The sequence below is a fragment of the Pristiophorus japonicus genome, chromosome 9 (assembly GCF_044704955.1).
Source record: "Pristiophorus japonicus isolate sPriJap1 chromosome 9, sPriJap1.hap1, whole genome shotgun sequence".
In the NCBI taxonomy this organism is placed as follows: domain Eukaryota; kingdom Metazoa; phylum Chordata; class Chondrichthyes; family Pristiophoridae; genus Pristiophorus; species Pristiophorus japonicus.
Window position 1 is genome coordinate 25,195,262 of NC_091985.1, and position 23,531 is coordinate 25,218,792.

The following is a 23,531-nucleotide window of genomic DNA, read 5'->3' on the forward strand; positions in this document are numbered from 1 at the left end:
AAAATTAAGAGGGAACATTGGTATGGTACCCTTAAATTCAGTCCTTTTAAGAGGCTTGCTGAGTTCCTGAGTGAGGAGAGCCCTACAGCAGATGGTGGCGCGTTTTAAATTCACCTGGTTATGTTATTGTGGGAAGGCAGAGGGGGAACTTCCCAGAGCTTTGCCTGAAAGCGGCCACAGGATGTTTTTCTTCTTCGAGTCAGCATAGGGAGGAAAGGCCACGGGGGTTACACCATTGGAGAGGGGGGCGAGTATTAAAATCAGCAGAATCAGGACCACCAACACGCTGGTTCATTAATAATCACTAGCAAACACACAAAGCACAAGTTCAGGGGGGATTTTTATTTGATAAAATTTTACAGAAAAAAATGCAGAAACTGAAAATGTTTTCATCCTCTAGAAATTGGAGGTTCACCACATTCCACCTAAACATTACAATTAAAATGTAAAAAAATAAAAGACACTTAAAAATCAATTAATTGATAAAGCTTCCAAATACGACCTGCAGGCACTTTGTTTTGGAATGTTTAAAAATCAAGATTAAAAAAGTTGACATCTCTTGGTTGAAGTGACAGCTGCGGTGAAACCGTCATTGGATCACTCACTGCAGATCCTAGTAGTAGTCTTTGTTATACTGATTGCTGTACTGGCTCCAGAACTGTTGAAGTCGCTGCAACATTTAAAAAAAAAACAAATGTGAGAATCAGAAAAACACCCCCCAAAATTGCACCTTTCTGAAAATAAAAATCTAGAAAGGTTTTAAGTTTAAGTGTGCATAACTAAGCTAGGAGTGGTATCTCGAAGCACACAGAACCCTAGGTGGCATGAAAAACCACCACCACAGTTCTCTTCCATTTCTATCTTTTGTGCGGCAGAGGCAGTCGGGGAACATGCCAGTGACAGTGTGAAGTCAAGCTGCCCATAGTCCTCTTTCCTACTGTGACAGGGATGGCAATGTCTACGTTCAATCTAGTACAGTACTGAGGGAGTGCTGCATTGTTACAGGTGCCAACCTTCAGATGAGATTTGAAACAAATGTCACATCCACCCCCCACCAATTAAAGATCTCATGGTGCTACTCAAATAGGAGTGGGGTGCTCTCTCCACATCCTAGCCAGCAATCCTGCCCCACCCCAATACAATTAAAAGCAGACCAAGTGGGTCACTCATCACATTGCTGTTTGGTGCTGTGCACAAAATGCCCCTCTAAAATAAGCACAGTTCAAAATAATTCAATGTATGTGAAATGCTTTGAGACATTGGAGATGTGATTCAGTTCTTTACAAATACACGTTGTATTATCTTAACACACCAGAGACTACCTTCTACACAAAATGACTGTTCCTAGGTACCATCCCAAGAGGATCTCCACACCTAGCAGCAGAAGGCAATGAAAAGTATGACATTCATCCAGGAAAGTCTAGCAGCTTCAGCAAGAATAGTACTGAAGCAGCAATTTATTAATTTGTTTTTCAAAAAAAATGAATGCAGCAGCATTTTCAGGATACTTGCTTTGTTTAGCATGGGCAGCGAAGAGAAGTATCCATCAAAATCCATTTTACAAGTTGCTGCTTGTGATTCAGTCCGGAGATACTCACAAGGAACCAGGTTTAAAATCGAAATACTAAATCACTACCCGTAATCTTTTCTCCAGAGGCTATCGGATGACATGTTCCCCTCTAAGCTGCTTTAAGATCCTTCATGATCTTTATTATTCACACATCCAATTCCCCATTAAACTCAATTTCAATGTGGCTGAACTGCAACCCCCCCCCCACCCCCCCTTCTGTATCAATTATCTTATCAGCACTCACCCTCACTACACCCCAGTTTGAGAATCACTTGCTTTGTATATCAGATCAGTTTTTTAAAAAACAGTTTTTGAAGAGGGAGAAAACCTCCATGCTTTTAGATTAATACTTCTGATCAAACTATACTGAGCCGATATCAAATTCAGCAAGTGTTTGACAAACACCTGCAAAGTGAACAGTTTTAGTCCAGACAGTTGATCCATCAATAAAACATTATTGGCCAATGTTTGAAACAGCTTTTACAGGGCTGCAGGTAATCTCGCTATGTTTGCTGATCACCATCTTGGGACGGTCTGGTTACTTACCGCCTGCTGCTGACGGTTCCAGTTCTGTTTGTAGCCCTGACCTAGGTTGTAGTTTTCATTTCTGTAGCCTTGGTTATAGCCACGATTTCCCCTTCCCCTGAAATTCTGTCACAAAAAAAAAAGTGTTTTAGTGAAGAGACAGGTTTGTGCTTTTCTACATGCCCTGAAAACTCAAACTGTACCCACAGTAATGCACAGTTCAACGGGGCTTAGTTGCACCATTTGGAGTTTCTCAGCTACCTGCAGTGCTACACTAGTCATGGTGATTGAAGGGAGCAGGTTCCATCAATAGCAGAATATACCAGTTTTCCCTTGGTATTATATTGTGGGTCTCTGATCGGAAATATAGTGTAACGAAAACGTAGAGATGCAGTAATTGTCAGCTCCATTTCAACAGCAAAGGTGAACAACTCCACAATTCTCATTCCTATTGAAGGCTGAACCAGACTGTGAAAGAAATTACCAGTCTAATGCAACCCAGTTTCTTTAAGCCCCCACACTTTCTAAGCAGCATCACACAATCCTGCTTAGATATCCAATAAATACTAAAGTAAAGGCAGCAACAAATCTCACTACCACACCATTTCCAAGTGTTATCCTTAAAGGAACAGCTTTATTCTTAAAGTTAACTACCTTGGCTACAATGTTTGGGGTGGTGCCGATTGGGAGGACTAAGACACATAGCTGGAAAGAGGAGCACGTACTGTGCACTACAAAGTCAGCAAGAGGAAGAAGTACTGTGCAATACATACAATCGGCAGGACGAATAGTCCTTACTGTCTCCTAATGTCTGTTATTCACAGTGAAGAAAAAGAAAAGGGTAAGGGAAGCAAAGACTAGCAAGAATGACCAAAAGGAAAACAGAGGAAAAAAGGGTCAGGAAGAAAGGAATTGAGGTTTGACTGAAGATCCATGCCAGACTATTTGCTTGACAGAAACTTTGAAGAACTGCCAACTTACTGGTACCCAACTGGCAAGATTTATGGTCATACAGAACATAATTTAGAAGACTTCTTTTCAAAAACAGTTTGCCACCAGACAGAATTATTTTAGGCACAGAAAGAGTCCAAAATCTGCACTTCACCTGTCCATAGCCTCCTCGGTTGCTGCCTGGCCCTCTGTGGTTGTCCGCTGCACCACCCCTGTGGTTGTAAGAACCTCCTCTGCCACTGTAAGAGGCTCTTTCGACAAAACCACCCCTGTTGTAGCCTCCCATCGGACTGAAGCGTTGATTTTGAGCATAGCCACGACTCTGTTGATTTCCTCTTCTATTGTATTGACCACGGTTTGAACCTGTGTAGAAAAGGCAGAGTGTCTTGGGGCTATCGCATTGCATTTCATTTTTATTTAATACTTCAATTCAATACTCGAAGGGGAGAAATTTGCAGGGCTATGGGGAAAGAGCAGGGTATGGAACTAATTGGTTGCCCTTTCAAAGAGCTGGCACAGGCATGCTGGGCCGAATGACCTCGTACTATGGCTGTATGATTCTATAAAACATGACTATTTATTTCTCAGTCAATTTACAGAACGTGTGTTCCCTAAAAGCGCTATTTCCCTAAAACACAAGCATAAATAGGTTCAGAAAGGTTGATCCAGTGAGCAGCTGAATCCTACAAACTGTGCCGAATTTAGATCTCAGCCAAAGCGAAAGGAAATGAACGAGGATACCTGCTCCTGATCTGTATCCAGCAACTCTTGCTACTAGTGTACTTGCAGGAATCCGGCAAGAACAAAACTGGGCTTGGCTGCATGCTCCCATCCCTATAAGCAATGTTATCAAGGCTCACACTGGCACTATGACTACTTGGACAAAACAGCAGAGGAAGCTAGGGACAATGACATTATACCCAAAAGGTTAGTATCTTCAGAAGAGATGGACACCTAGTGGTCAGCTGAGGAACATTGCCCCCTTGCCTGCAGACACTATCGTCCAGAGATAAAATAAAAATGCATATAAAATTCTCTTTCAAGTGTTACTTCTGATCAGCAACGATTGTAGGATTAAGTTTCTGTGAGTTGCTGCCAAAGATGGACATTTGCCAACAAAAAGCACCCAGATGAAACTGAATCTCAATCCATTTGTACAAGCTTAAACAAAATGCATACAAATTCCCCTACCTCCTCGGTAATTGCCACGGTTCTGATATCCACCACGCCCTCCTCTCTGGCCACCTCTGTTGTACTGATTCATTCCACCTCGTTGACCACTTCGCCCCCGATTCATCCCTCTCTTCCCAGCATTGGTATTGGGCTTTTTCTCTGGTGGAAGGGACGTTTTACTTTCCTCCTTGTATTTCTCAAGCAATTTCTGAGCATCTTCCTTCTGCAGTTCTGCATAGCTCACCTCATCCAGAAAGTCACCTGCTTCGGGCAGTGCGAAGATCCCTTGAAAGACAGACCATTAAAAGTAAGAATCTATATGGTGCAGTAGACTATCTCGATGCTTTAATTTGTATGCATGTCCACAATTCCCTCCTTTGAGGAGCAGAGTATTGCAGCCACATTACGACACTGTTCTTTTTAATAAAACCTTCCTCTCTTCCTGCTCTCCGACTCATGCCGGAGAGCAGCTCCATGGCACCAGCTGTCCTTTGCCACCTTTCTTCGCGTGTCAGGCTAGACAGAGTGTAAATAGACTACTCAACTGTGGGAAGCATCACAGCTGAGCTCTGTACTCACCCAATGTCCACGTGCATGCCTTTTCCAGCAGGGACTCACTGAACAGCAGCAAGAACCCCCCCCCCCCCCCCCCCGCCACACACACACACACCGAGGCCCAAGGAGGTGCAAAAGCCACTCCAGCATCATTATTTGCCAAGATCAGCCAACAGTACAGATCTGGCCTCAAACATGGGATAGCCCTGATTGGCATTTCTCAGAGCAATGCATTTACCAACTGAAGCATCAGAGGAGCTCAAACAGAAGCTTGTACAATCCAGGAAAGCACCCTTTCCTTCTCCTTCTTCAATGCAGGCTGCACCTCACACTGAGCTCAGTGACAAAGGACACCAACTTTAAAAACATTTGAGAAATAAATTGATGAAATTCATATCAAAGGAAGTATCAGGGCATTTTTAAAAAAACAGGTTGTGTGCAGCCCAAGTAATGAGACAATATTCCAGCAGTTAGAACACTGACCGGATTTTTGAACACTACCACATATCCCTGCACATCGGAAGTTACTTTGTGTCAATGTGAAAATGACACGATGCTGTTGGGCCTATAAAATATCACTAGACCAAAATTACAAGTTTGAGTAAAATAAACTGAATAGCGGTACGGCATCAGAATAGCTTTTAACTATAGATCACTTCCGCAGCAAATTTTTTAAACATAAAAAGACACAATGCATTTTTGTTTTAAAACAGGCAAGTAAAACACCCAAGTTAAATAAATCTCTAAAATTACACTTTACTAATATTGTTTTCTATGGATCAGAAAGGCCAAAAGAAAAGATCCAATGTAAATGGATTACCAGTATATATGAAAAAATATCCCAAAGGGAAAACCATACTTTTAAAGGTTTGGTTAAAAATACCAGTTGATCAATAGGTGCACTGTTGTACCACGAACACATCCAAACCATATAGAATAAGACTAGGTGTTCTAGCTTCCAAAGAAACCTGATCAAGCCAAGACCAGAGTTGCACTCAAATTGGATCTACACCTTTCATTTTCAGAACAGCATGCTCTGGGACATCCTTTCCCTCTTCCTCTGCTTTCTTCTTTGAACGCTCCTTATATTCTTCATCTGATGGGCAAATGACAACCGCTTTACGCTGGAAGCCTGCGAACAGGCACATCTTCCTTCTCTGTGCAGCTGCACACACATTTGTCTACACAAGAAAATTAAAAGTTTTTTTTGAAAAAAAAACTGTGCTTCTCATTTGAGATATCCAGGCACCCCCGCCCCTCCCATTCTATCACAGCATTCCATCTTTCTTTAAAATTAAGCCCAGCATAGCGGATAGACAGCACTAGTTATTGTGCATAAAGTATATGATTAATTACAGCAAACATATTACAGTAAGGAATGAAAGTGCACATATACTGGCTTATTTGGTTGTTTTCCTATTTAGCGAGAACTTAAGTGTCCTATCTCTAATCTGTACTCCAATATCAAGTTCTTTAAATATATAAAACTGTGGTCCTAATTCTATCCTTGTCTCCCAAACACTGACCTATTTCATAGACCATATACAGGTACAAAAATAATTACATAACCAGTCAGAAGGACATATCAATTCAATGTTGTTAAATTAAGAAAAACCAACTTTCCACATACCTGATCAAGAATGTAGTTGCGCTTCTTGCGAGCTGCAATCTCAATAAACTTGCTCAAACACTGTGTCGCTTGTTGAATCAATGTAGTTAATTTACCTCTGTCAGTCTTCTGACGTTTGAAGCTCAATACCTGAAACAGGGTGCAGAAGTTGAACAGAAAGCATCCAAGAATATTGTAAATTAAGATCAAGCATTCTTGAAAATACTGTTTTAATCTGTTCATAGATTCCTTTCCTAGAGAGGCCAGGCTAAGCGTTTGTTGTTTACAAGAATCTTTACTCGCTTGCATTCCTTAGCACTTTACTACGATTGTACTGATATGCATGAACACAATTATTGACTTTTATTTTTGTATGGATGCCATTTAGTTTGTGGTGCCACTTTACAAATAAACCATTGTAGGCATTCTGTGGTAAAACAACCTATTCATTTCACCTACATAAGCATCTAACGGTCACGCTAGAATCCTTTCCTTGTGCATTAGGCTAACCCATTTATTTTCCCAACATAGCCCATGATGTTGACCATTGTCAGTTGAGGAAGAGATATTGGAACGGGGCAGGGAAAGACTTCAGAAACTCACTTCATAGCATCACCTACTTGCCATAGAGTGCAACTACATTGTTATAGGCAGCTGTTTATGTACAGGATTTCCATTCAGTGTTTAGATAGGCAGTTTCAATGTTAAATGTTGGAATAAAAGCGCAACAAAAAAAAATTGCAACCGAAAGTTGTATTGGAAGTTTGCGCATATACAAGCCATCTAATATACATATATATATAATATATATATGCAGTTGAAAAGAAAAGTAATTCATACGTGAAGCACTTTAAGGTGCTTCTGGGCAACATAATAAACAGCAGTGTAAATCTTGTTTGGTCAGGAACAATTCAATCTTGTTTTATTTGCACATATACATCAAAAGGTAAAAGATTCACAAGTATCTCACCTTCATTATATCCATGATGTTGTTTGTCCCCAAAATGTTGTATTTGCCCGGGTACTCTGCGGCATGCTTTGAAACCCATACCGATTTACCGGTCCCAGGCAAGCCAACCATCATCAAAACCTAAAACAAACCAGTCAAACAAACAATGTAATTAGACTCATTCAAATATCCCCACTCAAATTGACCACTAATAATTATTATTGTTGATAATTATGAAAAGATTTATTGCAAACTTCATCTTGCATTGTGAATCGGTCACACTTCTGTATTTCACTATAGTTTCTAACATATGCTATCACACACATATGGCATTACTCTGAGGTCTGGAGATTTGCTTGTGTGATTTCTGAAGTGCAACACTGTTGAGAAAGGATGTACAAGTGTGCTAATATGAGAGACCTTTACTATATTATAGATTTCTCTAGGGTGGGATAAAAGGACAGTAACCTTTTTTTTAAAAAATAGAGCATGACATTATCAGATATGGAATCTAAAGATCATGTTTTAAATATAGGGGGGCAACTTGTAAGTCAGATATCGGAGAAAATAGAAACCCCATGTATAAAACAGCTTTTGCTATTTTTGAGTAGATTTGTTAGGTAAGGGTATCAAGAGATATGGAACAAAGGCAGGTAAAATGGAGTCAGCCATTATCTAATCGAGCAGGCCTGAGGGGCTTAATTCTATGTTCCTACTTTTATAATCAATGATTTTAAAGTATCACACATACTTCACATTCTGCTTTGGTTTTGGGTCCTTTTGGCCCTCGTACACGCTCCTCCAATGGGACCTGCTGGATGAAGATGAAGCCTTCCGGTACAGGAAAGTACGGAGTCTCCATCTGTCCGAAATTAAACTCGACTGCACAATTGTGGCACAAAACATGCGGAAACAAGGCTCGATCAGCGAGATTGTCTTTCCCAATCTTAAATGCAACTCCCAGATCCTGACCGTTCTTGGAGTAAGAGACTTCAACTTCATCATCATCAAAGTTCTGCAACAAAAAATACAAAATAATGTTGGGAGCACTAGCAGAACTTCCTGCAGAGAGCAAAATTCAAGTGGACTGATAGCTACTGCAGAACAAATTTTGCTGCCCATGCTGTGCCATGAACAACGTTCCAGTTAAGCTATGCAGCTAGTCCTGCGCAGGGCGCTCAGCAGCTTTTAAATGGAAAAACTGCACATGCGTGGAAATTTGAACAGGTCCCGCACCCCTAATTTTTTTTTTAAATAAAAAGAGGGAACATTGGCCGCGAGATCTGTCAATCATTATACCAAACGCAGGATTCAAAATCACTCCGTTTTTCTATAAATCCAAGAACATTTTAAAACAGCAGTGTGCAGCAGCAACCTCAACACATCAAACAAATCCCATCAGGGTTGCTGATCCTGACTGTGAATTGTCGATCTCTGGTTTAGGACAGGCAATTCTCAGTTCTTGATGTTAACTATACGCGCAAATGAGACATTTTTGAAAAGCGTCTTCCACGAATAACCTCCCATATATTTTGGGGATTTCCTTTTAAAGAAAAAGCAATTTGTTTTTAATTTTAATACCTTGCACCCTGACAAAATTGACATAATTGGATTCAGTAACCCTTCTATGCCAATGTGAGGGCACTCACTAAAAATAATAAAAGTGGACATTGAATCATCTTTCGATTTATCACAATCTACAATCAGCAAATTGGCAGTCAAATGAGCGGGTTTGTCAACCCCTTCAAGCTATTAACCCCAATGTCATTTCTACCCATTTTAAGATTTAAAAACTCAGCAATGAGTGGAATAAAACAGTACAATGCAAATGAGAATTGTGTGTCGGTCCCGATGGTGAGATTCTCTATAAATATTGTCAACTTACAAGAAAGCAGCCAATCACATCATTTTCCCCAAACTTTTCACCATACTCTTCGGACTTGCAATTCGAACATTTTGCTCCATTTCCAGAGTACCCAACGGAAAGTTCTTCTTCCCCTGAAAGCAAAAGATGAGTTTTATATGACAAACTCAAGCAACCAATGCTGTGTAAGTTAGAGAGCTACAAACTGTACCCCAACAGAAAACTATTCCACACAAACTGATGAAAATAAAATAAAAAGACAGCAACGCTGTAAATACACGGGCCACTCATTATCCGTAGAGAATGGGCAGGTTTACCCTTTGGGAGTGGACCTCATTAGAACTGGTTACAGGCTGAATCGCATAACAACTGGTGTAAAGCATGATTCGTCAGGTACACTGAATACAAGATAAAGTACACAAGTGGCTCATATTTCTAGATTTTGGCTAGTGATCTCAGAGTTATCAGAATTGTTGCATCAGGACATTAGAAGGCCAACCAGATAGACATTGGTCTTTCTTCGTCTAGTAATTCCTAATTTTGGTAAAACAAATTGAAGACATCCCTCAACATTTCATGTCACAACTTAATTGTGCACCAGAGTTATACAAGCATACAAATTATTTCCACTTGTATGCAAATATACTTAAATGTACGTAAAAGAAGTCCTATTGTTGCAATGTGTAACCGCAGCTTCAGGGAAGCAACAGGAGCATGGAGCTGCAGCTGATGGGTCCTTCCCCCTCATTTCGAGCTAAATGAGCAGATAGGAGAATGTTCCAGGATTAACTTTAATTCCCCATCCTCCCCCAGAAGTGGCACAGCTTTACCCTCTCAAGTGATACATTTTCAAAAGGGTCTCGGGTAACCTTCTCTCTTCATTGCAGTGCTTTGGGCCATAAACCCTTTAGAATACTGGATCACTGCTTCAGGAGCACTCAGAAACCATGCCGATAGCTGGATTAAAAACTGAGTCGGAATGCCTCATGTGAAGAGTGGAAATGCTGTTACATTGGCTTATGAAAGCTTATGAAAGGTGGGAAGTCTGCGGTGAAATCCCATCTGGGGTAATTATACAACACTGTATGTAAACTCCAGAGTGTTGCTTCTGACAGGAGAGCAGGCAATCTACATGTGCACAGATGATAAATGCAGTTTACCAAGATAAATGGGACAAGCAGAAAAAAAGGTTTGGAAATAGGAAATCTACCAGTTCACCCATTGATTATCCTTGTGATCGACACAGAAGGACTTTCTGGGTTAAATTCTGATAAAGGTGAAATTGTTGAGGCGTGGAGTTAGAAAGACCACAATAGCAAGGACCTACCAAACAAACGGAAGGATAGGAAAAGAAAAAACAAACCCAAGAATAAGCTAACAGAACAGAAAGCATCTTGTTGTCTTATACTTAGCCTGGGACTGCGCAATGGAAACTGGGTAACATGTAGAAAGTAAGGACATTTCTCACCTAGATCAGAAACATTCACCAAAACATTATGTTGAAGAGGGCAGATTTCTAAGCACAAGAATTCTAGAGCATGGGATCACTTAAATACAAGAGGTCAAAGAATATTAACAGCGCTGCATCTTGAAAGCAATCAAACAGAGCAAAGAAAAGTCTGCATGTTCTGGGATTCGGATATGGTCTCTACAGGGCCAGCTGCACATTTGATTAATGCATAGTGATTTGCAACACACCGCATTTACTTTGTTGCTGCATTGTAATTACTTGCCTAAAAAGTATACAAGCGCACCGGAGACATCAGAGATGCTTCAAATAGTAAGCGAAAGAAAAGAAACAGGGTACGAGTGATCAGTGTGAAAGTCCCCAGACTCAATATTCTACAAGAATTTAAAAGTCTGGCAATTTTTCCTAGTAGCTATAAATCTAACCTCCAAATCAAGGGAGCAATGAATAACTGAAATACCCAAATGTCTCACTAGGTTGCGGAAACCAGAGGCAGAGAATTAAGATATATGAGTTAGTATAGCAGTCTCACACTACAAAACATTTGTGCATTAATATATCAGGTCTTAAAGAACATTAAAACATTGAGAAACCAGAAGCCCCTTAAACATTAGATGTTGAAATTACTTTTTTTTTTAAAAAAAAGATGCAGACACAGGTTACAAACTATTTAACCATGACATTAATTTTTTTTTTTAAAGTGCTCTTTAAAACCTGAGATACAACTCATATTATTTAACACAAACGTTTTATAGCACGAGTCAGTGTTGTGCTGACTCTTGTATCTTAATTAACGGTCTCTATTTCTTTTTTCTCCTTCAGTGTTTCCTTCCCATATAAATATGTTCCTGTATTAACCACAGCAATCAACCTCCCAATTTGCCCTTGAAGATACGCACACTTCCCAGGGCTCAATGCATTGAGCAAGCGGGCATTCTTTGCTCGAGCCCACACAAAATGTTCACGGGTGGCATCACAACCATCTCACCGAACATTCACAAACATGCACTCTGCAGCAGAAGTCACTGGATTCCAATCACAAGGAGAAACCCAAAGTTCGATTTTTTTAAATTAAGCCCAACTAGGTCATTCAGACCAAATTGTAGTATCTCAGTGCAGACTGAGAATCTGACCGTGAATCCTCCTATGTTACTCAGTTACACACTGCCTTTACCAACTAAGTCATCTAGGAAGTAGAAACACCAATACAACATTGCCTGGGCTCGGGCATTTCCAGATTCGTGACGTCAGAAAGACAATCAAAAGTCCAGAATCCGGAATGGCCTCGGTCCCAAGGGTTCCGGATTCTCGATGCTGCACCTGTATAGCATAGTTAGATGGACTGGAAACATCGCTATCCTGCTCCAACAATGTACTACAATCCCATCTATATAACAGCGCTCTTCACTACACCGGTAGGACATGTTCCACCTCCCACTTCGGTGGCCCATTAGTGTCAAATTAGGGGGAATTCTGTGCTGGGAACTGGATTTCACAGTACCGAGAGCCTGCTAACACACACAAGTGAAAGAGTGTTGAACATAAATCAAGCGCAGGCAGCGGAAAGAGCGTGCAGCAAACCAGACTCCCCGCCCACCCTTCTCTTCAACCACTGCCTGTCCGACCTGTGACAGAGACTGTGGTTCTCATGTTGGACTGTACAGCCACCTAAGAACTCATGCTAAGAGTGGAAGCAAGTCTTCCCCGATTCCGAGGGACTGCCTAGGATGATACGACCCACAACCATCACTGGGGGATTTAAAATTAAAAATACACTAACAAAAAATCCTGATATAAATCAAATTGCCCACATAATGGGAAACGATCTGCAACACGGTTTATCTTTTTCACAAAATAATCAGAATATTAGATTCAGCACATAGCTCAGTTTTTAAAAAAGCACCACTAAAGCCACTGCAACATAGTTCCAAGTCCACTGCCACATGGTGACTAACAACTAGACTGCTATAAACGCCACCATAAAAGCTCTCCTTTCCCAATGCTCCTCCATCAAAAAAATACCTTCACGCATAAGTCATATGCAACTGGCTTACTACACACCCAACAGTGAGCAATGTTTAAGCCTGCTAACCAATAGATTTAGGAAATGGTATTTTAATAGAAATCAGACACCCTCAACAGAAAAGGTTGTACATTCTCACCCCTATTAGTGGGTGAAGAGGTAGAGGGGATGGAATAAAGGATTTTTTTGGGGGGGTGGAAAAAAAAGAGAGAAAAATTTGAAAATAAACTCACCAAGTAACATGCTGTAGGAAGCTAGCGACCAGCCAATCCTCACTTCATGTGGGTCAATCTGATCTGGTGGCAAATGCTTAACTGGTATCTTCTCAGTTACCTGTTGAAACAAATGTTAAAGCCAAGATAATACGATCATAATTTTGTGACTTAAAAAAAAATTGCATACAAAATTACAAGAGAGACAATTACCTTCATCTCAAAGCAGAGTTTGCCTTTGTTAACTCCATAGGAAGCTCTTCCTCCAGCCCAGAGGTAAGCAAATCCTTCCATAGTCAGAGGCATCGCGCCAAAACGATCTCTATTGATCTTAAAGTGCAAATCGCAGTTGTCTGTAAAATAATATAGCATCTGTGAGTACAAGCTACCCAGCATAACAGGAAACCCCTTGCTAGTACACACTGACAAGCATGTGTATTTAACACAACAGTGACATTTCCCACTTTAATACAAAGTGAAGATAACGCAATGCATCAACTAAACAAATAAACGAAAGCATTAGATCGCTGAATAGAAACTCTAGTGTAACAAAGCAAGGGGAGGCAAATTGAACCTAAAACACAAAAGGTGACCCGTACTAAATAATATGCTGCTTATTTTACAACAGAACCAGTACAGCAGAGGAATCGAAAAGTAACAACTGGAACATTTTGATTTGGCAACACAGCTATCTTTTCAGGGACTAAACTGCACCAAAATAGACTGGAGCTCTAGAGTATTAACAACTCTCAGGCTCCAGATATTTTTAACACCTATACAAGGATGGTAGACACAAATTTGCTTCTCCATCCAAGGCTAAATACTATTACACATTGTGGCACTAGACAAATTGAAAGAGGTCATTTTAAGCAGTTAAAAAAAAAACACTTTACTGCTTTAAAATCAGTTGAACTATGCCTTAAAAACAGAGGATTCTCCCCCTCCCCCCTCCACCAACAAATAATTAACGTGGCTTCAAGGCAATTCATTTTAATAACATATCAAAATGGATGCCAGGAGACGGCCAATAAGGAAGCTGACGACTAAATATATTAAGTCACAAGCTCATGTTTGGATGGAGGAGGAGAAATGTAGTGGAGAGAAAGGGAAGACCTGCTTTCCTATAAACTTTTATCATGAGCGATGATTACAAACCTGCACACGTACCCCTGCACAAAATATACAATAAATTTCAACATTAGAACTTTCTCTACCCCCATCTTGTCCTCCCTTCTTTGTGTCGCACTAAACATCCCCGTCAAAAATTTGAGACAACTTGGTCACAAACCAGTAAGAACTTGCGAACGGTTTTATTTACTCTCATTTCCCTTCCGTGTGTGGCATGCTAAAAAATCTGAACATCCCAGTGCTAGAGAACATATTCTATGGCTATGAAGGAGGAAAAAATACACTTTTACTTTAGAATGAAGGGAAAAGGAACTTTTAAAAAGTGAATGCTGTAACTTTAACATACACTGTTCTCCCCATAATGAATACGGCGTTGACAAGTGATGTCAGCAACATTATTATGGCAATATTCCAGGACATGTTTAGCTGTTGAATGAGCTGTTTACTGAATTAGAAGCATGCCAGGCCATTAGAAAGGCCAAGGATTGTGGACCGCTGCAGCAGCAATGGTAGAGGCTGTCTTTGGATATGCCAGAAGCCGAGAAATGCAAATGCAACAGCCCTTTGAGACTCATGAGGGCAGGTAGCTTCGAGGACAACGATATGCCTGAAGTGTAAATGAACACCTTGCAAGCTTTCACTGTTGAAGATAATGCTAACATGCTATTTATATGCTTCTAAATTTGATCCAGAAATGGACCTAGTTTAAGACCCTCATGGCTGATCAGGCAACTGGACACGATGCCATGTACCCAGAGTGCTAAAGGACACGAGATCTGTTATGAGAGTAATGCGTTCATCTGTTCAAGAGTTCAGAGCTCGGCTAGTTCCAATTGACTGATGGGAGTTATGTGGTTCCAGTATTTATGGGGAAGAAATCAGAAACTAGGAATTATGGATCTATTAGTTTGACGTCAGCTGTAGGAAAGATACTTGAGAGCATTATGAAGGATGTGATTATGATCAGCTGGAGAGGTCAGCAATTACTAGGAAACTCCAACATGGCTTAAGGAAACAGAGATCCTGTCCACTAACCTGACTGAGGAAGACACCAAATTAATGAATGGTGGCAGTCCAGCATGAATCGTACTGTTATGGAACAGGATAGGGACCTGGGAGAGGGGGTTCATAGTTGAAACGTCATTGAAGGTTCACAGGTAATGTAGTGAGGTCAATGGATAAGTTAGTAAGATTTCAGATCAAATGGTTAGGACTGTACAATATAAAGTTGGTATGTTAGGTTGAATGATATGTCTGTTCTAGTCTTCAAACATGCTGGGATAGCAGGAGTCTGGATTAGATAGAGGAGGGTTGCCAATGTTACTCAGTCTTGGGGCTCTGGGTAATCAGGAGAGGCTCAAAAGTTACTTTCTTTGGAGAAATGCAGACTCAGTAGTTGATATGAGTGAAATTAACAGAATTGATTCTATCCAATTGCATCCATTATTTTAGAAAGAGAGATGGCAGGAGTTAGGGCACGTGTATGAAATACATAGGCATGTTCAACGCCGTTAAAACATTTCTCTCGAGAGGCATCGCCCTCGGGAACAAATGTGCAACTCAGAGTTTCAGATATAGGGGGCCAATTGCAAAGTAGCCGGGAATAGTGAGATTCACAAATTACAACAGTTTCCTGAAGCTTGCGTGATTGCCCTAGAAGAATTCCCCAGAGCTTTTCCTAAAGAGGCTTCTGATTTTTTGCCTCTCAGGAAACTGCATGACTTGGGGAGGTGCCACAACGGTTATATGTGGCTGCATCATATCTTGTTGTGGGGAGTTCTATGCATCGTGTAGTCTTTAGGTTGATCATATCTGCAACTTTTGAGATCGGAAGCAATTCTTCACAAGTTCCTAGTAAGTCAAATTCCCACCTGATCCCCATTTTTAGATGCAGCGTTACCAGATTGACTCAAGATCACTTACATGTATCCAGGGCAACTACAGTATCATCAAACTCTTCCTCATCTTCTTCCACAGGTGGCTGGGGAGACTTAGACCTGTAAACAGCCATACATACCGGTTAATAGGTTGGCACTAAAGAACAGCAAATTACTACGAACTGGTAATATATAGTTAATCATACCGCCGATATTTGTTTTCTTCGATATACTCATAGTAGCCACGTCCATGGTCTTCATGAGGTCTCTTTACGCCTCTGCGATTCTGCTCTTTACTCTTATCAGTTTTCTGTTCAGCCTTGCTCTCTTTTCCTACAAAGGAAAGCAGGTTACAAGCTGACCAATATTGGCTATAATTGCAAGATTACAGACCTCACTAAATTGGAGACAGGGAAGAGGCAGCGGTGGTGGTGAAGTGATCAGCATACAGTTTATGTACAAACTATTAAACATGAATATAATTCATAAAGACAGGTATTACACATTTAACCTCATTTGGAACAGTTAAAGTATCACCAATGTGACTTCAATCTGTTTATGTAAATACATTTCATTTTACTACACTGAGCTAAATCGCTGTACTTTTGCTACAGGAAAAAAAATTATAAATGGCTTTTAAAGTTTCATTCTCGCAAAGCGCCACTGTAATATGCTTCTGCAATTTAGAGGTTATTTATCACATGAACTGGATTATTCATAACAGAACTTTTCCGTTAGAAAGGATTAAGTTTCTACACATCCATCTATCTGGTCAACATTCAGCACAGCCTTTCGAAGCAGCACAACTTTTACCACAGCTCAATTACAAATTCTCCTTCAAACAGCACGAGAATTTTTCCAGCTCTTTTTTTTTTGTGGATCAGCTCACTAAGTAGCATGCAATTTTTTAAAAAAAGCAGCGGTTCTCCAGTGCCACCCTCCAGACCTCCTCACTCTGCTGATCGGGATGTCAAATCAGTACCACAGAATCACTTAGTGAAGTTCCTTTTGCTGAAACTGTATATCACAGTTCAACCTCAGCTGTACCAAAATGACTCCTCACTCTTCAATTGCTAGACCAGCCACTCTAGTACCTCTGACTTAGAATCCCAATTTGGGGACAGTTTAGCATCATGGGCCCATACAAGAAAAAGGTTTAAAACTGTCCAAATTCATTTAATTTAGTTGTAGATGAGAGACTTTCACCCATTGTCTTTTTCAGATTTTAGCCTTCGCTCCAGAAGTTACCCACTACACACAAATCTCCATGCATTTGTAATTTTTTTATTCAATGTTACAGTTTGCACCAACATTAATATACAGAGGAACCAAGGTGCTAATTTGCTGTGCATTGCTGCCACAAGTTTAGTATCAGTGCAAAGGAGACTGCTTGCTCCAGGCCTGGACTCAGGCTGCATTTACACTATAAACAAAGCATCAGTATAAAATTAAACCGTTTTGCATAGGTGCTAGTTACATTGTGAATGCACCTGAAGTATTTCACAAAACACTTGCAATAGTACCCTCCTCCCCCCCGCTACTTTATTCCTCGGTGGAAATGTGCTGATGAAACACCCTGCAGCATAAATAGGACAGCTCGGTCATTGGGAGATTGAAATGGGACGCGTAAAGCTGCTTCCAAAAATAGTTCTTGACTGTTAATAAGCAAGTCCTGCTCTGTTAGCTTGAGCAGCTGCCCAATTTGTACTGCTCAGTATCCATACAGCACCAAAAGCAGTAAATATATTTTAGGGAGGGGGCAGGGGCAGAGAATGGTAAGCATAACTGTCCGATCCACCAAGAGTTTATGTTTTAATACTTTTAAACGTTCACCACAGATGAAATCTGCACCAAAAATTGCTGCATCTGGCCCAATTTGGGATACTAATTTGTTGATTGATTTTTTGGTTCTTATGTAATGTGAAAGTGGTCCAGGAGAGGACGTGGGCAACTCACTGAGCATTTGCACTTTACATGATTATTTTGGAGATTTAGAAGTAATGCTTTTTAAACTTTAAACATAAAACAGTTAGCTAATTTAGATTTCTACTGTAGTAAGGAGACATATTCTCATACAACAGCCACCGCAGTCATGTTAAAATGTTGGCTCACAGGAAGCAACTTGCCCCGAATCGAGTAAAACTATGGGAGACCCTCTCGAGACTTCTCCACATAGACTTGACAATGCACGAGAGTACATCTAGACTGCCTGGGCATTTCATAAACAAGTTTTTCTTTGAATCTGAAAGCTCTCAAACATTCAAAATGGACCAGTCCAAGTAGAGCACTGTGCACAAGCACTGTGCTGCTATCTTGGTCCCAGAGAATTGGATTCACAGCCAAGCAGCATAAACAAGGTGCAGCTGGCTGCAAATCGATATTGCAATGACTGATCGGAGGTCTAGTACAATGTAGCCTTATAACAGCATTCTCTGCACACGAGCAAAACAGCCATCTTAAATATTGCTTGTTTCTTCAAATCTGGGCACAGAGCAACCTCAACTCTAGATTGATGCAGCAGCCTTTCCTCGGGTGGGAAAGTGCCCACTTTGAACTCAGCTGTATTTCAAAATTAGTTTGACAGCCAGCGCCATATCACAATCTTCTGTAGCAGCTAAATTGTTTATGAATGACTCTCCCATGGCATCACTCACAGTACGTAGTACGGCATGCTGCTTTTATAATAACAGGGTTGTTACACTACAGAATCACAATAAGCCATTCTGCTGCTGAGATGCAATTAAGAGCACAAAATATAATTTAAATAGACATGCTCTGAGCTCAGTGAGGTGTTAATTGCTGCTGGTGAGGGGAACTTTGCTGATCATCAAATGTATATGGCAAACGTATATTCCCAGTTCAGGATGAAATGATCTACTTTTCTTTTTATATTCTAATCTTAAGTGGAATGAATATACCTAGACTTTTAGATAAGCACCTATCTAGCACAATGTTAAGCAGGGGTAGAAACAAGATGAAAAACTGTTACATCAGGCCAGGGATTATTTTTTTAAACAAATATAAATTTTGCTATCTTGGGGTTTAAACCTGAACTACTTGGTGTGTGCTCTGCAACTCTACAGAGACTGCATCAGTGCATTCATTTTCTTGCAAGCAACATCCTCAATCTACAGCTTTTGACACTGCCAAGCACACCACCACACTCACATCCCTTTCTTGTCCAGCTCAGTGGGACTGCCTTTGCTTGGCTCCATTCACATATGTGGAGCCCTGAGCACATCTCAGTGGCTTCTCTTCCCAACCCCATGTCAGCTCTTCACAACCCCACGTCAGCTCTGGAACCTACAAGAATTCTATCTTGGCCCTAAACCTAGAACTTCTCAATGCAACATCACCCACAGATATAGGATCATGTTCCACATGTACATCACTAAAACCCAGCTTTATCTATCCCATCCCCTCCAGTATTGCTTGGACGAAATGCAGGATTGGATAAGCCTCTACCTGATTTAGCTAAATAATGGGAAGATGGAAGCTAGCATCTTAAACCCCACCACAAATCTCTACCATTGCCATCAACTTCCTGAACACAGCCCGAGACCAAACCAGTCTTTCAACACGTGTCCTGTTCAACCAAGTTTGAGCTTCTGACTCCATCACAGGGACCTACTTCCACCACTCAATACTGACCACCTCTGCCCATCCTCGAACAAAACCATCATTCAAATGCCTCATCCGATGAAAGGTCAGCCACCTGAAACATTAGCTGCTGTTCTCTCCACAGATGCTGCCTGACCCGAGTATTTTCAGCACTTTCTATTTTTATTCTAGAAATCTGATTAGAGACCCAGCATGGCTTCAGAAGGGACCGGTCATATCTGATCTATTTATTGGAGTTGGCTGCAGGTCAGGTAGATAAGGACTAGCCGGTGGATGTTATCTACATGCTTTCATGCCTTATTTTTATGCTTCAGGTACATTACTGCCTTGCGAATTATTTTTTTTAAATGTTGAAAGACCCGATATAAAAATGCAACAAAAAAAAATAGTTGCAAAGTTACTTTTGTTCTCACATCCCAATTTTCCGTTTCCCTTTTCCAGCTTCCCCCCCTTTCCAGGAGAATTAACTCTCTCTTGCCTACTCCATTTTGCATTCCAATCGCTCCTCCATTTTCTCTCGTCTCCTGACCCTACGCTCCACATTCATCCTCCCACTCCCCCTCTCCCATTTTCCAATGCAGGCCTCCTTTGATTGCTCCTCTCCCTCCTTCCCCCCGCCTCCATGTCGAACACGCGCGCCCAGCAGCCTGGGCCCAATAGAGCCGCGCCGCCGGAAGTGGCGGCCCCGAGGCCAAATTTACAGTTTCTTTTTTTTTTAAAAGAGAGAATTAAGAAAAAAAACGCCTTAAAAGCCCGGGATGAGAATAAATCAAGGCCCGGGCTCCTGTCCGTCTCCCTCCCCCGGGGTGGACCCACCTTTACTCGACTGTTGCAGTGCTGGAGCCGGGGCCTCCTGCTGCTGCGGTTTCGGGGCGGCCGGCGGATCCCGCGCCTCGCTGTCCCCCAGCTCCATTGTCTGCTCCTCGCCTCCCGCTCCCTCCTGGGGCTTGGCCGGCGCGGCCTGGGCCTGCGGCTCGTCCGCCATCCCGTTCTCCTCATCGTCGTCCTCCTCCTCCTCCTCGCCAAGGCCGCTTTCGCTTTCGGCTCTCTTGGGCTCGGCTTCAGAGTCGCCGCTCTCGGCCTCCTGGTCGGCGGCGGCTTCCCCTCCCCCGCGGGCGGGCTTGGCCGCGGCCTTGGCGCTCGGAGTCGAGCCGGCCTCCCCGCACACCTTGGAGGCGGCCGCCGCCGGCTCCCCTCGGGGAGCGCCATTGAGTCCCGGGCCCAGCGGCTCAGGCTCGGCTTTGTCTGCAGCTCCGGCCGCCGCCGCCTGCAGTGGTTCCTCCTCCTCCTCCTCTTCCTCCTCCTGCTCCTCGTCGTCGTCGTCGAGCAGCGACTCGGGCGGCTCCTCCAGGCTCTCCTCGGCCTCCCCCTCGCCGTTCTCGTCGGCTTCCAGCCCTTCCTCCTCCTGATGCTTCTGCTGCGGCGGCTCCCGCTCCCCTTCCCCCAGCGCGGCCTCGTCGGGCTCCTGGGCCTCGCTGTCGAGCGCGGCCTGCAGCCGCTCCTGGAGCTCGGCTTTCAGGCCCTGCACGCTGAGGCCCCGCTGCTTCAGCTCGTCCTTGAGCTCGGGCACCTTCAGTTTCTTCACGTTGATGTCGCTCATGGTGGCTAGCTGGCTCGGTCGGTCGGTCCGGGCTCGCTCGGCCGCTCCGCTCCGCTCGGTCCCTGCAGCAACGCTCGGCTTAGCTCACCCACCGCGAGGTGCCCGCGCACACTCCGTGCGCCCAGCGGCGTGCTACCGTAACTAGCCGAGTGTGCGCGCAGGCGGGGGCTGCTGGTGGATTACCAAGTGGCTTCTGGTGAGTTACCAATTGGCTGCTGGTAGCACTGGGTTACCAAATTGCTGGTGGTGAATTACCAAGTGACTGCTGGGGGTCACAAAACAAAAGTGACCCCTTTTAAAGAGGCACAATTAATCATAGAAAGGAAAACATTTGCAGGGCTACGAGGAAAGAGCAGGGGCGTGGGATTAACAGGGTAGCTCTACCAAAGAGCTGGCACAGGCACGATGGGCCTCCTTCTGAGCTGTATCATTCCATGATTCTATGAATTTAACCACAAAACTCAAAACAGAAACATAAATGATAAAGTTATTACTATTATCTGCCATGATTCTTCTTACGCAGCCTCTCGGAGTCGAGGATGACTTGATGACTAAAATGAGTTCTAATATGGCTGATGAGTCCAATGCGGGATATACAGACTCTGTCACAGGTGGGGGGGTTGAAGGGGGGGGGGGGGTTGAAGGGACGGGTGGGTGGGGTGCTTGGTTTGTCATACGCTCCTTCCACTGTTTTTACTTGACTATCACGTGCTCTCGATGAAGAGACTCAAAGTGTTCAATGCCTTCCCGAATGCTTCTCCACTTTGAGCTGTCATAGGCCAGGGATTGCCAAGAGCGGGTGGGAATGTTACATTTTTTCAGGGAGGCTTTGAGGGTGTCCTTGAAGCATTTTCTCTGCCCTCCTGGGGCTCGCTTGCCATAATGGAGCTCGGAGTAGAGTGCCTGTTTCGGAGTAGAGTGCCTGTTCCATGCATGCCAGTCATGGATAACCTCAAGCGTGCCAGCAGACATCGCGCATTATTTCTCCAGGGCAGCCCCAGACACAAACAAGACCGTGGAAGAGAGGCAGGCATCTAAAGCAACACCCTTCCCCCAACATCCACAAGGGCCGCGTCCAACCTGGACCTGTAGATGGCCACTTTGGGCCAAGCCCAAGAGCAATCATGCCACTGTCTCTAAAGCACTGTCGAGACACTGGAAGCACCAGTCATTGTATCTAAAGCATTGCCTGACTAGAAACACCAGTTACTGTGCATTGTTTTATCGGCAAACACCAGTGATGGCAATTAAAGGACTATCTGTCTGCAGCTATCGGTGCCCAAGGTTCCATCTTTGGCTCCTTCCTATTCCTCATCAACATGTTTCCCCTCGGATCATCTAAGGCATGGTTCTAGCTTCCATTGTATGCTGATGAAAGCCGGCTTCTACATCTCTACCACTATCCTTAAATCCTCTGTCATCTGATTCAACATCAAATTGTGGATGTGCCAGAACCTTTCCCCTTATATGAGTGTCAAGGGACATGGATCAAAGGCAGATAAATGGAGTTGAGGTACAGATCAGCCATGATCTAATTGGTAGAACAGGCTTGAGGGCTGATTAGCCTACTCCTGATCCTATGTAACCTAACATCAGCAAGACCAAAGCCATCCTGATTCGCTTCTGCCAAAATCTCTGCACCCTGATCCCCAATTCCATCCCTCTCTCTGGATAGTTGCTCAAGCCGAGTCGCATGGTACAGGACCTATTTGACCCTGATCTAACCTTCAAATCCCATATCTTATCCATCACAAAGACTACAACATTGCCTATCTCTCCCTCTTTAGCAAAAATAAGGTACATTACCGGCTTCTTTCTTATCAGCCAATACAAGGGACCGCCTATGATGATGGATCAGCCTTGACCCATTGGCAACACTCTTGCCTTTGAGTCAGAAGGCTGTGGGTTTAAGCCAGTGAGGATAATCTCCAGACAGTTAGAAACTATGAACTCGCTGATCTAAATACAGCAGCCAAAGTTCTTCGGCTAAAAAGGACAGAAGAGACCCAGAAATGTATCAAGGCTATTCAGCTATATAGAGAAAGTGAAGTGAATTGACATTAAAAAAGATAGAGCTGGCAGGGCTAATAAAGTGACAGAATAGATAGGGTGATTGACATGCTCATGTTCCTACACCGATGAGTATATCTAAAGTACTAGCTATGCAGACAAACCACTTTTTTGGAACTTTTATCATTGTAGCTGGCTGTGTGCAGCATCCAGTATGATGGAGGTTATGTCAAAGAGTGCATCTAGGCACAGATACTGGTGCATTTGAATCTAAGGTGAGATTGCTGCAGCCTTCCAAGTTCAAAACGTTGGAAGGACAAGAGGGTGGACTCATGGCTTGCAATCTGATGTTTGCTTTGGTTCCGATGAAAATTCATTATAAACCTTAATAATAAT

At 42.7% G+C, this 23,531-nt stretch overlaps 1 protein-coding gene across 1 annotated transcript; it reads right to left on the reverse strand.

Moving 5' to 3' along the window:
* Window positions 1-323: 323 nt before the first annotated feature.
* On the reverse strand, window positions 324-21,250 carry hnrnpua (heterogeneous nuclear ribonucleoprotein Ua). The gene is made up of 14 exons (XM_070889197.1): window positions 20,342-21,250; window positions 16,111-16,237; window positions 15,951-16,024; window positions 13,113-13,252; window positions 12,921-13,020; window positions 9,218-9,330; window positions 8,084-8,347; window positions 7,354-7,473; window positions 6,405-6,533; window positions 5,787-5,955; window positions 4,238-4,504; window positions 3,201-3,409; window positions 2,117-2,221; window positions 324-670 (listed from the first exon to the last, which is right to left on the reverse strand). Exons 1-14 carry the CDS (start codon window positions 21,123-21,125, stop codon window positions 614-616), a joined length of 2,658 nt encoding a protein of 885 aa, XP_070745298.1. The 5' UTR covers window positions 21,126-21,250; the 3' UTR covers window positions 324-613.
* Window positions 21,251-23,531: the final 2,281 nt, after the last annotated feature.

Coding starts and splice junctions, on each gene's coding strand:
- hnrnpua (XM_070889197.1), bottom strand. CDS start 21,125: ATGAGCGACATCAACGTGAAGAAACTGAAGGTGCCCGAGCTCAAGGAC. Junction 13,253..15,950: donor TGTAGTTGCCCTGGATACAT/GTAAGTGATCTT, acceptor ATTATTTTACAG/ACAACTGCGATTTGCACTTT. Junction 8,348..9,217: donor ATGTGATTGGCTGCTTTCTT/GTAAGTTGACAA, acceptor TTTTTGTTGCAG/AACTTTGATGATGATGAAGT.